The sequence below is a fragment of the Synchiropus splendidus genome, chromosome 11, assembly GCF_027744825.2.
Source record: "Synchiropus splendidus isolate RoL2022-P1 chromosome 11, RoL_Sspl_1.0, whole genome shotgun sequence".
NCBI lineage: Eukaryota > Metazoa > Chordata > Actinopteri > Syngnathiformes > Callionymidae > Synchiropus > Synchiropus splendidus.
This window is the reverse complement of record NC_071344.1, coordinates 7,443,811-7,460,923: the sequence shown is the minus strand read 5'-3', so window position 1 is coordinate 7,460,923 and position 17,113 is coordinate 7,443,811. Positions and strand designations below refer to the sequence as shown.

The window sequence follows — 17,113 nt, the reverse complement described above, 5'->3', positions numbered from 1 at the left end:
AAACCTGCATATTGCATGTGTGCTTGACAGAAAAAGGGGGTCTCTGGGATGTTTGACGTCACGGTGTCTGAGAGGAGGAACTTCAAATGTGCGACTAGACAAGCCGGGCAGAGAGGGGAGGAGGGGGCGGTGTGAGGGGTGCGGGGGGGGGGCTGGTAAAATGGAACAAAATCAAAGTAAATGGAGCGCCTGCGCAAGAAAAACGCAAAAATAAAAACGGGGGAATGCATGTTCTGAGTGTCTGCTAAGAGTTTCTGAATGTGATCGGCGTCCACGCGTCATGGCTGTGGCCGATCAAAGAGCTGCAAAATATCTGCTCTGTCGCAGACTTGACCTCCATCTCTGCACGTAAACAACGTTGTGGCTACAGCGCACATGCTTCGCGTTGTTGTGATTCGGCTCGTCTTAGCGGTGCTTCTGAGTGTTTAAGCGAGGATCCGTCCGTCCTTTGATAGTGTTTTTTTAAAGGAAGCGGGTCCTTGTTAGAATCGCCGGCAGCGCCACGTTTGGCACCGCGTCCCCTCTCCACTTTCACGGTCTCACAGTGTCCTGAGTTGCCCGTCGTCTGGTCTGCACGTCAATATCAGAGAGCAGAAACGGCCGCTCGACATTATACGGTGACAGAAACACCCTTTCTTACAGCAGCAACGAACCTTTGGGGAGTGACACACACTGCGTGACACATGCACAAACGGTTCAAGTTCATGCCACTTGGGAGACCGATTTGCGCCATGCAACGATGAGATAATAATCAACATTGCAGTCTGAAAGTCACTTTTCAGAATGATCTTTTTTAATTTCAGTCAAAATTTCCGTTCACATTTCGTCATAAATAGTTGGTAAAAACAAATCAACCAACAAACAGTAGCCTAAAAAAAGAACAGTGAGGCTTTTATTTCTTCGCCTCTGGATAGGCTTTTACGCATAGGCCTGCTGCTGTAACATGGTTTGCCTCAGTGTGGCACAGTGACACAGTTCATCAGTAAAACAGTTTTGCTCTTCAGGAATAACTCGTAGCGTGACCCATATCTCTCAGAAAGTGTTACAACATCACATTCTGTCTGGATTTGTACACCAGATATTGGTTTTTTTTCAACACCTGACCTCTTTGACAGCGGGGCAGAAAGGTAGGAATAAGAAAAAAGTAGTTATTTTAAATTAAGGTATAGAAAATAGCATATAAAACATATATTCCTTAAATTATTTAAATAAACTTATTTCATATATCATCGTCACGAGGTACCACTTTTTTGTACATTTTGTTTTTTTTTAAGTAGTGCTGGTGGTCAGAAATTGTTCTCATATGAGTACAATATACTTTGTGTCTGCATAATATTTAATTTCTGAGAATAGGTTACAATGCAACGCTTTAACTCTTTTTGCCACTGAGCTTAGAGCTACTAACCACGTTTGTCCCACATAGATCTAAAATTTCTTTCACTAGATTTCTGAAAAACATAAAGAAAAAAAGCCATCTTGACAAGGTTTTCACACAAAACAAGCAAATGTGTAATCAAACTGCTCTATATGCAACACCACAACAAAGAACACGCTTTAGTTTCACAGAAGAATTACATTTAAAACAATGCAAGCTGACAGACAAAAAAAACTTTTTTTTATTTTTGAAGATACTGTGTTGTTGACAGTTCCATTGTTGCCGATGCACACATTTAAACATACTTGCACAAAGACATTGCTGGAACTATAAAGATATATTTTGGGCGCTGGACCCGGATTTCCAATACTGAAAAAAAAATTCAAATAAAATAAAAAATACTGTCATCTGGATTTTTGGAAATCATGACCTCCACACACTCATCTAAGACCTCAAAGAGTGCAACAAAGTGATGTTTTTTGTCCTCCAATACTGAGTTTAGGCTACGAATTGACATCTATTTCTGATTCTATATAAGTAAAAATACACAAAAGGTTTAGCTTTAACCAAAAATAAAGATATCAACAGAATCGATTTATAGCTTGAGCTCAGTTCCTACAAAGTCGATGATTTACATGTCATAGGTCTTATAAAGGAAACAGAAAAGGTGATGGAAATATCTGCATTATATATAGACAAATCCATAATATTCATATAGATGATTTCTTCAGTCCAAATAAGACACATGTAGGCCTATTGGTTAAAAAGACAAAAAAGGGTACAATCGCCATGTTGGAGCTTTAGACTTCATTTGTTCATTGTTAAACTGGTTATGACCAAAATAAAATAATAATAATAAAAAAAGATAAAGGAAAAACTATACAGTTCTTGTTAGAAAACATTTCCATAAATATCATTTTCAGAACTTATACCCATAATTAAATTACAAATTGATAAATATGGCATCATGGATATGTATTTACAGCGGTATTAACAAAAGGCAACGTTATATTTAACGGTAACAATCGTAACCTAATCACCACATGTCTCCACCTGAAAAAACGGACGTTGACAACAGATTCGACCCCATCAAACAAGGAAAAAATACATTCACAAGTATAATATTTATTTATGATGTTGTTTTTACTGTGTTCAAGTTCATGACAAAGACTTTGGCACGTTTCTTAAGACTGTCTTTTTTTTTTTTTAAGTTCCAACAATCAATTTGAGCTGGACACCCCAGCGCGTCACCCGATATAAAACACCGTGAAATAATATTTTTTTAGCTTCATTTTTATTCGTTTTTTTGTTAAATAAAAGTCTTGAGAAAATACGATAAAATGAAAATAAACCATTTTCTCTTCCTGAAATATATATAAAAAATGAAAAGAAAAGAAAAACAAAACATGTTTTTATATCGAGAAATGGTTATTTATTTCTGATTTATTTGTATTTATTTAATTCCTTTTATTTTAAATGTCGGAATAAAAGTCAATTGTGATCCTGAGAACGGACTTGGCCTGCGTTGTGCTGGCTTTTGCTCTCATCTTCGACTGTTGGTTCCAGTCCCATCTCTCTCTCTCCGTGTGTGTGTGAGCGTGTGTGGGTGGGTGTGTGTGTGTGTTGGATGTGATCAGGAATAGTTCTTCTTTTTTAAAGTTTTTTTTTTTTCATCCTGTGGTCCAGACGAGTCTTCGGTCTTCAAACGTACCATTCGTTAAAGTTGGGCGCAAGTCCTTCGCTGTGCCCGGACTGGTTTTGTACGGCAGACGGGGGTGTTTTTGTCGGGTCGTCGGTCGTGGCTGAAACCAGAACCGGTGGCGTGGACGACTCGTATCCAGAACTTGCTGCTGGGGACGATTCAGATCCTTGAGTCTCATGTACCTGCGCAAAACGCAAAGAGAGGTTAGGCACCTAAAACAATGTACATCATACGTGCTTTCAACAACAAAATAACAAAGCTGAATTGGTTTAAACACGCACGTGATGATCCCCCAAATCTCCCCGCCACCTCAAGTTTTTTTTTTTACTTGTCAAATAAGTGTGCGGGTAGTTTTGTGTGTCAGTGTGTTTCATTACCTTCATGTGTTTCCTGAGAGAACTGGGGTGTGTGTAAGACTTGTCGCACACTTTGCAGATGTACGGCTTGTCGGACGTGTGCACATGCATGTGCTTTTTCCTGTCGCTGCTGTTGGCGAAGCGTCTGTCGCAGCCGTCAAATTCACACTTAAACGGCTTTTCACCTGCAAGATTAAACACACGTAAACACACGCTCACGCCGCCAAACGCTGCATAACCGCTGCGTCCTAGAAGCACCTCATCACCAAAACAAGCTCTCACTCGTGGCCCAGACGACACCGGAGACTGAAATTGTCTGCAACATTTTTTTATATAACTGTGTAACCTACATTCTGAAGGATGCAGCCTCACCACCCCACTCTGCCCTGTCAGGCTTTATTTATTCAAGAGGCCTACTACTGCCCTGCTCGCATAGTAAACACTGAATCAACAGGGCACAATAGCCTGGCGCAAAACAATACAAATCTCCCCAAACTGACTCCATAAATCCCTGAACGTGCATCCTCTGTCTTCCCGAAGAGCAGACTCTTGCAGTATATTACACAACCCCTCACTGAGAAGTGGAGCAGCAACGGAGTTGGGGAGAGTTTAAGAGAGAAATAGAGCAAAGTTCTAGACAGTGCGTAAAAGCTGCTAGTTTGGATCAAAGCAGCGGGTTTCTGTGCAACAACAACAACAACACTATACCGCGGATCTTGTTGCTCTGGTGCCTACCTGTATGTGTTCTTTTGTGGATTTTCAAATTCTCCGACCTGGCGAATATTTTGCCACATCCAGGGAACGGACAGGGGAAAGGCTTCTCCCCCGTGTGCACCCGAATGTGGTTGACCAGTTTGTACTTGGCCTTAAACGATTTGCCTTCCCTCGGACAGTCCTCCCAGAAGCAGATGTGGTTGCTCTGCTCCGGGCCGCCGACGTGCTCCATGGACACATGAGTGACCATCTCATGCATGGTGCTGAAAGTCCTGTCGCAAGTCTTTTTGGGTCTGTTCATCTGGGTCTCGTCTATCCATTTGCAGGACAATTCTTGCTTAATCGGCTGCCTCATGTATCTGAAAAACGCCCCCGGACCGTGGTGTGTGGGCACATTCATGCCCATGTTCATGTTAATGGGGTGGTTGTAGTTGTGGAGCTGGGCTCCGTAGGGGTCCGTCCGCGGGCTTGCAACCGGACGATACGGGTCAGGTCTCCCGAAAATGTCCCCGCGCAAGCCGAGATGCATTTGGCTGTTGACCACATGTCCACTCGGGGATGTGTGGCTCACCCCCTGGTCGTGAAGTCCTGGAAACAACAGATGTCCCGGGTTGTCTGCGATTCCTGGCGGCCCGTGGAGGCTCCCCGCCGACGCTGCAAAGATCCCATGCTGCGCGCTCGGTGCCGTGGACTCTCCAACACCCCGGTTCCGGAAGAGAAAGTCCCGCGTCGAGTTGAACGCTCCCCCTCCGTAGGAGCCCACCTGCCCGCCATGAGAGTGTCCCAGGGCGGCTGCATATCCACCAGCTTGCGGGGTGAACGCAGACGTCTGGCTGGAGGCGATGTCGTGCGTCACCGGGCTGATTTTGAACGCCGCGGAGTGGGAAGAGTCGCTGAAGGGGTTCAGTCCGAGACTCGGGTCTCGGTTCCCGAGATCGTGATGCCGCGGCGTCCCGAAGCCCCCCACTCCTAACGATGCAAACTGCGGACCGCTATCAAGAAGCATAGTCATGAGCAAACTTAGGAGCCAAGACCAACACAAGAAATGAATTTAAAATCCAGTTTAGCGGGACGCGCAAGCTGCTGCCGCCGCGCCGAGATTCGCCAGGCGAGAAAAAATAAAAAAAATAAAAAAAAATCAGCCAAGACGGGGAGAAAAATCCTGGGCGGAAAGTGTTGGGGAGCGAATAGACTCCCGGCGACTGCGATCCGTGAGAAAGAGGATCAAACTTCCCCCCCTTTCCAGGCGGATGATGTCCTTGGACTGATAAAGTCAATCACTCACTCCCAGAACATAAATGAACTCGGGAGGCAGAGCTACGGGAGCCAATCGGCGCGCAGCTACCCGCCTGACACGTGACTCGGACGCTGCGTGTTAATTGGCTAGATTTCGGGTGATTGGCAAGGTTTGCGATTGAAGATGGCAGGTCGTCTCGTTCAGGTCCGTTCGATTGGCTCTAGTGGGCTGCTTCTTTTTTTTTTTTTGCAGGTATATGGGGACCTCGGATCATACACATATACATCCACGTGCCCGCGCGCGCACACGCCCGGAGCCACACATGCACGCACGTCATGAAACGTGGGTCTTTTACAGCCCAGAAAACTCCCGAACACTTGTGACGCGTCGTATAAAGTATTGCAAAACAAAAATCAAGACTTGTTTTTATTCAATAAAAATCTATCTATCTATCTATCCATCTATCTATCTATCTATCTATCTATCTATCTATCTATCTATCTATCTATCTATCTATCTATCTATCTATCTATCTATCTATCTATCTATCTATCTATCTATCTAACACGCTCTCCATTTCCATTATCCTCCCAAAAATCTTGAATAATTTTGGCACATTTCCCAAAATGTGGCTTTCTTCCAGCCGACTGAAAGAAGAGGGGGGTATTTTTTTTTCCTTTCCCCTCTACTCTCTGCAAAAGCTCTATAGGGTGTAAGACGATGGGATAAAGGACAGAAAGAAAGATGGCAGTAATTGTAATATCCTGAGATTTTTTTTTTCTTCCTCCAAAAAACCCGTGCCATTGAGCAAGTTTCACAGGAGCTGCCGCTGACTCGCTGCAGGACACATACAATCTGATCAAGTTCAGAGACGCGCTGAGTGCTTCAAGCGGCGCTTTTTAACTGCAAGCCATTCACATGGTCTCCCCCTCCTCTCTCTCTCAATCTGTCCCAAGAAAGGAGCTCACATTCTTTATTTTAGGAGCGCTGGACAAGGGGAGAAAAAAAATCAAGTCAGTCTAGTTTCGCCTTCATCCAAACTCATTGCTCATTCACCTTCATCCACGAGTTAGGTAAGTTTCCTCATCTATCTTCTTGTTGTAACACTTTTAGGGCCCGCGAGGAAGATGATGATGATGGTGTGTGTTGGTCGTTTGGGTTCTTAAATCTAATATTTCACCCCTTCTACTCCGGACCGCTGCTTTGATGTCGGTAAACGTGGTGTTTTTATTGCGCCTTTTTATACGCAAACTCAACGACTAGACGCAGCATCGACTGAGATCCCTGCTTCTCCCTCGCTTACTCGCGCTCTCTCTCTCTCTTTCTCTCTCCCAAACACGCACGCACACAGTTTACTCTCCTTACGGCCACACGCGCGCGCGCATTCTCACTTTACGCACACTCTTTCTCTCTCCGTCTCTCTCTCTCTCTCTCTCCCTCTGTCACACACACTCAGATAAACATACACACGCAGTCACGCACACGCGCACACACGCGCACACAAGTTTGCTTTGCAGTTTTGCAGCGTGAGATTTATGGCGACCTTTTTGATCCCTCACAAGTGACAAGTAGCCTGTTAAGTGTTCCTATATTCTCTCCATATTTTATTGCCTCCTTGGTAAAAAAAAAAAGTGCGCCACTTGTGAGCCCGCATTCGTGCACACGTTACGGTACTATAAAAACATGTTTGCGAGCGACTGACTGCAGCGCATACAAATGAGGCCAAATGTAAAGCAACAGTTGCTTCTTCACTGAAATGACAGCGTTTAATTCATTGGCTTTCTCGTCAAACGTCCATCTGAAAACGAACTAAACCTGTTTTCTCTCCTGTCATATCCTCTGACATTTTTTTCTACCTTATAAAATGATTATTCCTAATTTTAAAAATGCTAGAATTTAAGAGCGTCATTCTGCTTTTCTTCCTCATTAATTATTTAAATGCGATTTGGGGGTTTTTCGACGTCACAAAAGGTCCGAGTCATTGTGAGCTATTTTTGTAATTTGATTATTCAGTTATCTCTGCTGGGATTACCTCATCGTGCGCTGGAATATCCCATTGGTTATAGCATAATCTTCGACGCACTGAGCATGCGCGACACTATAAAATATTGCAATAATATAGAGACGCACAAGAGTCTCTGAAGAGCGTATAGGCCCAGGATGCTTTTGAAGGAAAGAGCACAGCAAACCCTTCCACTTTAATGGTAAATAATTCGCATTTATATCTTGCGTTAGATATGAGGTCTTCACTCAGGATGGTTTTTGTAATATTTTATTGAGTCTTGAAGGAAATAAACAAAGCATTTATTAAAAAAAAAATCCTACTTGATTTAATTTCAGCAGAGTGCATTGTGTGTTAAAAAGAAATGTAAAAATATTTAAAATAGAAATAGAAAATAGAATCAAATAGAAATACACACTAGTGCATAGCGATTAAATGTGAATCTTGGGTTTGGTTTGTGGTCCGATGAAAGAATAAAACCATTTAAAACATGACCAATTTTTTCCGCTCCTCACGTCTTCAATGTTTGACATTTTGTGAACGTCATATTTCAATATTTGAATATACAAGATGGAAGTTGAATTCCAAACAGAAGCCAACCCACGTACTCCCCATGTACTTCATGTTTAATTTGAGGAAAATTACGCTATTGATTTTACTTGGGTTGAGTAGTTCGGAAATGCGACGCTACACCATTTCAGGGTGGAGGTCTAGTGTATTCCACCTATAGAGAATAATATGATTTTGGGATTCATGCCACCAGTATGGCTAAGGAAGGGTGAGTCACATGATTACTATGAGTTATATTATATATGTAAAAAATATTCCATCAGTAGACTATGCTATAAAATTGCATACGTTCGCGTGATACGTTCTGCGAAACATATTATAAACACCTATGAAGTGTCTTTATTTCGAAAGCGAAAACAGCATTGTTATTGCAACACACCCAAAAATAGATGAATAGTTTGATTCATGCTGTCCATGTAAACGCACCCATGATGTAGTGGCTCCATCTCGTTCATTCACACACGACAAATAGCACATTTTATTGTTTTGCTGGTGGTTTGGGTGATAAGTGGACTGATTATGTTGACTTCATAAGGCTGATGAAGACGGCTAATTGACTTCGTGCTGTGGATTTACTGGAGCATCTGTCTGCAAATGGACTCAGCCCAAAACCTGTTAATTCATTTAAATTTTATAGAGTGGTGGCTGTGGAGTGCCGTCCCTCAGTATGGCACATTAGGACTCATTTGTTACAATAAAAGCTCACACGTGAACACGTCTTCACTGGAACACCGAAACCATCTCTCCGCTTGTTCGTCCTCTTCGCCGCTAATTGTTGTTTTATAGAAAGTAAATGTTCCTCTGATAAGGAATATTTTCCAGCAGAGGGCTGAACTTTCAGTTGGAGTTATAATCTCTTATTAATTCCACCCCATTGCTAACAGTCAGTGCCATTCACTCGGCACATATTTACTTGACAAAAATGACACAGACCAAGTCGATGGCTGGAGTTTCCCCTGAAATGAATGTTTTGACTGCAGAGGGGAATATTTTGAATGTAACAGTCAGAAGGATTTTTGTCCGGCCTGTCAGCCAACCAACACACACTGACCGGCTGTACAAAGCTGCGGGGTTGGAACTTGACAAAATGCTAAAATGTGTTAGCAATGTTGTGTCTGTAGCCATTACTTACGTGGCTTTGACAAGTGCGGGAAATTTAGTTTTTCCTTTCTTATTATTCACAATTGAACAGAATTCTACAAATTTAGGTGCAACATGATAAAAAAAAAATCACTTTTTCAACCGTCAATTTTTATTTTTTACGCGAATGTCGGAAACTACAGCAATGCTAGACCTCACCTGAAATCACATTGCCGCGGACAGCGATATTTATTTTATTTATCGAAAAACAAGCAAGAGTTTAAAAAAATATATTCGGCACCATTCGGCACTATGGAAAATATTCAACGTTTTAGCAGCGATGTTGAGGTGTGTTTGAGGGGAAAGCTAAATAAGACCAAAATAAAAAACAACATTTAAATATAAATTAATTTTAAAAATATTCAATATTTTAATGAGAGCTACAATACTAATGGAAATAACTATAAACTATAATACAAGAAAGCGAATCTCGACCCAATATTTTTGTATATCGAGCGACTATAACAAAACACAAACAGCCATGGTTGACAGGCTGTTTTGGCCTTCAACCTTCAGGCATCTGAGGAAACACAGAAGGTTAAAGGTCACCAAACACCAGCGTTCATTACAATCACGGCTAAATTAGACCGGGGCAGGTCCTGTCGACCACTTGACGTGAAGAGCCCCCACGACCTCCCTCTGGTTTAGCTGACGTCACAGCAGCATTTTCAGACCTAATGAAGATGTTGTTAGGTGTGTGTTTATCGTTCAGCCCCCAAATTCTCCAGCCACTTGTCGCAGATTTGAATAAAAGCTGAAGATAAGAGGATATGGAAGAGAACGTTCTAGGTGGGACGCAGAGCGTTTGATGGAGTTGGAAACATGTCAGGGAGGGAGAGAAGTATGTGCTGCACCAGAGGAGCATGCAGAGCCGCTGTCCTCACACCACCCCTCGCTCACAAACTTTCTTCCCCTGGAACAGTGCAGCCTATGCACATGCCGTTTGTCACGTTTCATCATTTACATTTTTACATAACAGCTGCAGGAAGCGGGCTGCGCTTATTTCAGCGAGGAGAGCGCCTTGTGCATGGAATATTCAACTTAAATGTTTTGTCTTGGTCGTCTTTTTGAGTGCTATTTGGAAAGCAAGGGTGGTGCATGAATATCATAAGCATGTTTTTTGTTTGTTATGATTTGATTGCAAGCTACAGGGAGGATGATGGTGTTTCATTAAAAGCTGGCTGCATATGTCGTCTGAGACTGGAAAAGAAACTGGAGATCAGTCTGGGATGCTCTCTTTCAAAGTCAAGATGGAGAGTCTGTTGTATTATTTATCCGTCATGAGGCTGCAGCCTTCATACATGTATGAAGTGTGTTTTCAGTTGGAGGACAGATAGTGTGGGTCCTGCACACCGTGACCCTCTCACGTGCACGTTGGATGCTTGGATGATGCCACACAGACCTAGAATTGCAGCAGCTAGCACAAGCTGACCAACTCAATGTCCAGGATTCGCTTCAACCTTGGTGAAACTGTTTTGGGAAATGCAACATCTACCTCCATATCTATTAGGGAAGGGGCTGCTCCACATACCTGTTGAAAGCAGTTCTGTCCTGAGGTTGTAAGATCCAGCTCTCACTTAATGAGACTGTCATCGTCAACAACTTGTTAACGCGTTCCAACCAGTTAGACGTCTCTTCGCATCACAGCTCAACCTTTAAACACAAATATGTGTCGCTGCAGTTGTTTCTCAAGCTGCAATAATTTGCTTGCGTGTTCTTTAGCTTGTAAGTGTCGCAGAAATACAGCTACAGACCAGTAAAAGTCAAATGTTATTTCTTCAGTTTAAGTGGATTTAGGGAGAGATGGAGCGTCTGAAGACCTGAGATAGGTTGAGTCTATTGCAGGGCACATGTGTAGACGGGCAGCCACTCCCACAGTCACACATGTGCCTCCATATTTCTATACATAAACTAGGAGTGCTTTCAAATATTTTTTGTAAAACAAGAAATGTTTCTGTTTCTCTACATTTTGCATTTAAATAAATATTTATTTTCAATATATTTTCATTTTTATAGAGCATTTCTCTATGCGCTCTCTGGCCACGTTTCCTCGCACAGCTTCCCTTAAAGAGCCTGACGCACCACTGGAGAGTAACTCAGGAATAGATACCGCTGGTCCTTACTTCCTGCTGTTCTGTCAGCATACAAGAGAAGACTTCCAGAGTTTGCTTCCACTTCACATTTGCTGGTTTCATGCTAAACATAAGCCCTTAATGGTTTCCCTTCATGTTTACTAGCATGGTTTTTGTTCTACTTGTCCGCTAGCTAGCACATGCGGGGCTAATTTAAAAATGGTGGGGATGATAAAATCTAAGTGTAAACTTGCAATTTATTCACTTTGCAAAGTACAATATGTAAAAATGTGTTTTACAAAATATGCATGTTGAGGAGAGATGAAAAGCAGCACTTTACTTAATTTTGTTTTGAATAGTTTTCACCTATAGAATGTTTTCAGGCGAAGGGGAAATTGTAAAACATTTGAATTAGCAAGTTAAAATATATATTTCTCTCCTATTAATGCACCACAAATGTCATTATGGAACAGATTAAATGCTAACTTTGCTAACTAGGAATTAGATGCAGTTTCTATTGTCTAGTATTGACGTAGCTCAATACTTAGGAATTATGCATAAAAAGTTCTGATGATCAATTTCATTGTTTTTCATTCATGCTGAACTATAACTTACTTGTCACTTTGAACCAGTGGCAAGGTGGTTACATATTATAGGGGCGCAATTCCTGTGCAATTCCTGTTTTGAAAGAAAAAAAAAAACAAAAAACAAAACAAAACGGTGTTTAAGATATACACCTTTAGAGCTTTTTTTTTTTTAAGAGTTTTTTTTTTTTTTTTAATTCCGTTGTATTCTCGGACACACGCGCGCGCACACACACACACGCTGGACCAGATTCGTCTTTATCGACTCGCGCTTTCATGAGACCATCGGCGTGTTAACCCTGCGCGCTCTGACGCGGTGAGAGTTGGAGGTTTTGGAGAAGGAGACTTGCAGGAGGCGCCTCCAGCAATATATCTGCGAAGATCGCGGCGCTTTTCAAAGCTTTTTCTCCGCGATATTTGAAAAACGGAGTCGTGCGGTGAAACTCCTGTGTGTCCCTTTTAAAACAAACCCAGCGCCTGTCAATCACGCCGCATTCCAACCAATCCCAAAGCTCCCTTTTTTTAAAAAGCCTCTTTGCCTGCTGTGCTTTTATATTGCACCATGGCCTGTTTCGAAGCATTTTTACTACCACGGTTATTGCCACAAATCAAGAGGGCAAAGTGAACGGGACTTTCACGAAGTTCACGGCCAAGAATCTCACATGCAGATGACAGAAACCTCACCATGGGAAAAGAGTCTGCAGCTCGAGGTGTATCCTGACTTTTTTTTTTTTTTGTATTTTTGCAAAGCAACTGCCCCACTGAAGCATGACCAGTCTCTCCAGGTTTAGTGGCTGCCCTCTCTCCTGCATCAAACCCGGGGAGAGCAATACTGAACCCAGCATGGTGCTGCCACCTTTGGCAGGGGAGCACATGGGACTCCCCACTGGCACTTCCTTAAAACTCTGCCCCTCGCACACTTTCAGAGACTATCCCGAGACGAGGGCCAGTGCATATGTTGACCACTCTAATTTTGCAGACTCTGGATTTTCCAGCCCTGGGGGCATCATCATGGCACCAGTCAGCGATCCACTGGGATCAAGATCTACCCACCATAGGTACCGAGACTTTGCAGGCTACAGGGACAACAGGAGCCACTCTTTTTTCACCAGCTACCAGGACCAGCAGGCCTCCAGTGATGCCACTCGAGATCTGATGCTGGGACTGCCTGGAGACCTTCTCAGCCGAACCCACCACCCATATGGACAGATCAGCCCCACGTTTCTAGGTCTGTATAAACCTTTAAACATCCAGCGAGGAGGAGGAGGAGGATGCTCCAAGCAGAAGCTGGTGTGCAAGTGGACTGACGGCCCAGACGAGGGGGCAGGGAGGATGCCTTGCTCCAGAGCCTTCGGTACCATGTATGAACTTGTCACCCATGTGACAGTGGAGCATGTCGGCGGAGCTGAGCACTGCGAGTACGTGTGTCACTGGGAGAACTGTGGCAGAGAGAGGAAGCCCTTCAAAGCCAAGTACAAGCTGGTGAACCACGTCAGGGTCCACACGGGGGAGAAGCCTTTTCCTTGCCCCTTCCACGGCTGTGAGAAAGTTTTTGCGCGATCAGAGAATCTTAAGATCCACAAGAGGACTCACACAGGTCAGTGGATCTGAACGAGAACCACGTCGAAGTTTGCGAGACGTACTCTAGTCACTTTTTGATATTTAAAAAAGACACCCCAACTATTCTGAAAGTGATTTAAAGAAAAGTGGAAAGAACAACACGATGACGCACTGAAGGATACGAGCTGCCATGTTTGGGGAAAAAAAAAAAGAAACGTTACGGAGAGTTGCTCAGGTGGAATGTGTGCTGACCTCAGGTCTAAATGAATTAAATATTAATTCCAAATCAAATCAATATTCATTAATAAAATAAATATACCAACCGCGTATTATTATTATTAATATATTATTATGGTTATTATTATTATAACGAACAGAAAAAGACGCAAATTAAACAGGAAAAACATACATTTTATGAGTTAATAATTATTTTGTTAAATCATCATTTAGTTTTAATAATTTATTTATTTAACATGTTTTTTTTTATTAGTATTTCTTTGTTCAACTTTTTTTTTTGCGCTGGATAAAACCCAAACAAAGGGATACATTGAACATATGATAATCATAAAGCAGCCGATAACTTTCTTAATTAAATCGTTTTTGTATCTCCGTGTTCATTGATCTAATCGAAAACGTCTAAGTCAATGTTCCAAATGGCAAATGCAGTGAGACAAAAATCATATTTTTTGGGGCCCTTCGTTGTGATTAAATATAATCCGCCGTTTGTGCTGTGATGTGAGTTGATGTCAGTGGCCACATGTGAAGGCAGTGAGAGTGCGGTGGGTGTGTGAGAGCGTCTGCTGCTGTGGTGCCCCTCTTACCTCATTCAGTGAAATTATTAAATAAATCCCGGGACACCGGAGAGCTGTGACGTGGCCGTTACGCTGCGTGGGCCTCCCAGGGGCTGATCTCACCACGCTGGCACAGCATTTTCTACACTCGTGATGCAGTGATGCAGGGGGGCGCATGAACCAATGATCGCGCATGTAAACAAAAAATGATTTATGTTCAACGAATGAGGGCCCGTGGTGTCAGATTCAATATTTAAGGCCTTTTTCTTTTTCCAGCAATCATGTGATTAGGTTCATTGCGTTTGTAGACCGTCATTGTCCGTTTAATCGTTCGCTTTTCAGGCTTTATTTATGATTTGATCCCCTCGTTTCTGACAAGGTGAAATTAATCCGTTTCATAAATGAAAAATAAAATGGTGTCAGACATAAGGAAAGCAAATCACCGGCGTCTTTCTTTGATTTATGTGCCCTGGTTTGTGGCTGCAAAATGGTGGTAGATTATTAATAATATTTTTTTATGAGTCATGTCGCACTGCATAATATCAATAGGAAAAGCTGCCCTATTGAAATGCAACGGTTAAATTGGCTCGTTTATTACCAGCTGTGGCGTCTTTCTTTTGGGTCTTCTTGTTCAATGAGTCCGATATCCGTCTTTCATGGCAGCAATTCATCACATGGAGGCATATTTAAGATTCACTTCTCCTTTTCAATGTTATAATGGACGTACATGAGCGGAGAACTGAGGTTGTTTTCTCTTATTTTATTGTATCCTCCTTTGTAATATGTTGCTCCACATTCCAGTTCAGACAAAAATGAAACGCTGGCTCTTTACGCATGCGCCTCACGATTTTTTTCTGCTCGTTTTCAGGTGAAAAACCCTTCAAATGTGAGTTCGAGGGCTGCAACCGGCGATTCGCGAACAGCAGCGACAGAAAGAAACACTCCCACGTTCACTCCAGCGACAAGCCCTACATGTGCAAAGTCAGAGGCTGTGACAAGTGCTACACGCACCCGAGCTCTCTGCGCAAACACATGAAGCTCCACTGCGACAAAAACGGCCCCAGCGCGGCAGAGACCCGTCCGGATCAATCCCCGATCAGACACGCTCATCCGCCCTCGGACACTCTGCCCTTGTCCCCGGAGAGGCGAGACGAGTCGACCCACAGGTCACGTTTCCATCACTCACTTGACAACAGTTTGGACTTCGCGACGCACAGGTCACAACCTCTCATGGAGCCTTTGGTGCTGCAGAGAGGCGGCTACAGGTCGCAGCCCTCCCAGTACACTTGCGCTCAGACTGGTCCCCCTTTAGTCCAAAGCTCCAGGACCTTCCACTCCACTTCCCCTTTTCAGAAAAGCATCGTGAACGGATGGTACACATGCCACAGTGGCGTGGACTCCTACCCGCCAAAGCAATGTAACAACATCCTCTGAGTCCCTGGTGGCCCGCAAAACCCGGACCTGGGCGTTCACCCTTTTAGCCTGTACCTGTGTGCTGAACTGTTTAGTTGCCAGTGACGCTTCTTATGCATTTGGTTTTAGGTGGACGACCTTTTGTTTTGAATGTAGCCCTCTTTTGAATGTACACTTCACCGCCGCACTGTCAGATGAAATATAAAGCTAACTCGGATCTACTGATGGACCTTATAAGTATATGTGGGCCTAGAGCAGTTTTGCCTAATGAAACCACTGCGAGGCTTAGAAACCCCAACACTCCCCTGACTAAACTCCGTTTTTATGAGCCAGTCTTGTTTGCGTTATATCTGTATTTCTCACATCTGTGCAGAAAGCAGCGTGAGCACTATCCAGTGTTACTATTAAAAGTCTTTCATTAGCATAGAGCGCCACTGTACATATGCCTTCTGTATGATTAATTATGTATTTTATATTTTATTAAAGTGTCTATATTCTCTTTCATCCGCCGTTTGGTGTGAAGTCAAATCACCCGGTGAACTCCGTATTTGTTTGCTTTGCCACGGTGCGCAGCCGGGGTTGGAAGAAGCGCGTCACGTGACCGGCCAGGCCGCGTTTGGCTGGGATTAGGAGTTTGACTGACAGCGCAGTCCAGAGAAATCTACCTGATCCGTGGGTGCGCGCTCCCGGTGCGGCGCACGCGCGTCTGCGGCTAAAGCTGGAAGATAAAGACTTTCACCTGAGGTTCATTCATGAAGAGTCCAGCGCGACTGACGCGCGCTTCATGGGTGGAAGCAGACGAGAATCGTTATTTCAACAAATAAACAGAGAGTTAAATGGCTTTTTTTTATTTTAAATGGTTCCAATGTCAGTCCTATTTTTCCCTCTTACCCGCCCCTTTGCTCCTGAGTTATTTGAATCGCTTCCGTTGCACAACACTAACACAATTTACTCCCATTTTCCGTAGTAAAAACGACAGTCACACATCTATTCGTCATCATATCGCAAAATACTGTTTTTACTTTTTTATTAGAAGTCAGTTTTTACCCTAAAAATCTCATTCCATACAAAAAAATGTATTCGCCAGTCTCCTGAAAGATGCGAGCCCACTCTGTTTTCATTCACGTGTTTTTAAATTCCTGTTTGTATGGTTTATTTATTCGTAAAAATTAAAGGATACCGTATTTATCTCATCACGTTTAAGCTGTTTGTCTGCTCCACTATTACTTGAATATATAAATATTTTTTATTTACTGTTTGGCCCTCAGGTGGTTGTGGTTCGTTCTTACTTTCAAGAGAACACAAATATATTGTTTTCCAAATCATAATAATAATGACCTGCCCATGACAAAGAAAATCTCTCCCTCCATAGTTCATCTGTAAGCAGAATGTGAGCAGTATACGACAACATTGATTGCCCATGTTTAATAAATGTAACCAGCATTTACTGAAACTCACAGGAGGAAATCATTGTTCAGCCCTATAATTAAATGAAAAGTCTGTTTAAAGCACAGAAAATGCTTGATGAACAATGTGAAATGGCCCTTTATTTATATAAATGAAGAAGAATTGGTAGCTGGAGAGGCCATAAATTACA

At 42.9% G+C, this 17,113-nt stretch overlaps 2 protein-coding genes across 2 annotated transcripts; one reads left to right on the top strand and one right to left on the bottom strand.

The window, feature by feature from the left end:
• Window positions 1–865: 865 nt before the first annotated feature.
• On the bottom strand, window positions 866–5,439 carry zic3 (zic family member 3 heterotaxy 1 (odd-paired homolog, Drosophila)). The gene is made up of 3 exons (XM_053879652.1): window positions 4,169–5,439; window positions 3,455–3,618; window positions 866–3,259 (listed from the first exon to the last, which is right to left on the bottom strand). The coding sequence occupies exons 1-3, from the start codon at window positions 5,157–5,159 to the stop codon at window positions 3,077–3,079; spliced, it is 1,338 nt and encodes a 445-aa protein (XP_053735627.1). The 5' UTR covers window positions 5,160–5,439; the 3' UTR covers window positions 866–3,076.
• A 6,611-nt stretch (window positions 5,440–12,050) lies between these two features.
• zic6 (zic family member 6) lies at window positions 12,051–16,697 on the top strand. The gene is made up of 2 exons (XM_053879651.1): window positions 12,051–13,349; window positions 14,972–16,697. The coding sequence occupies exons 1-2, from the start codon at window positions 12,521–12,523 to the stop codon at window positions 15,535–15,537; spliced, it is 1,395 nt and encodes a 464-aa protein (XP_053735626.1). The 5' UTR covers window positions 12,051–12,520; the 3' UTR covers window positions 15,538–16,697.
• The last annotated feature ends 416 nt before the right edge of the window (window positions 16,698–17,113 follow it).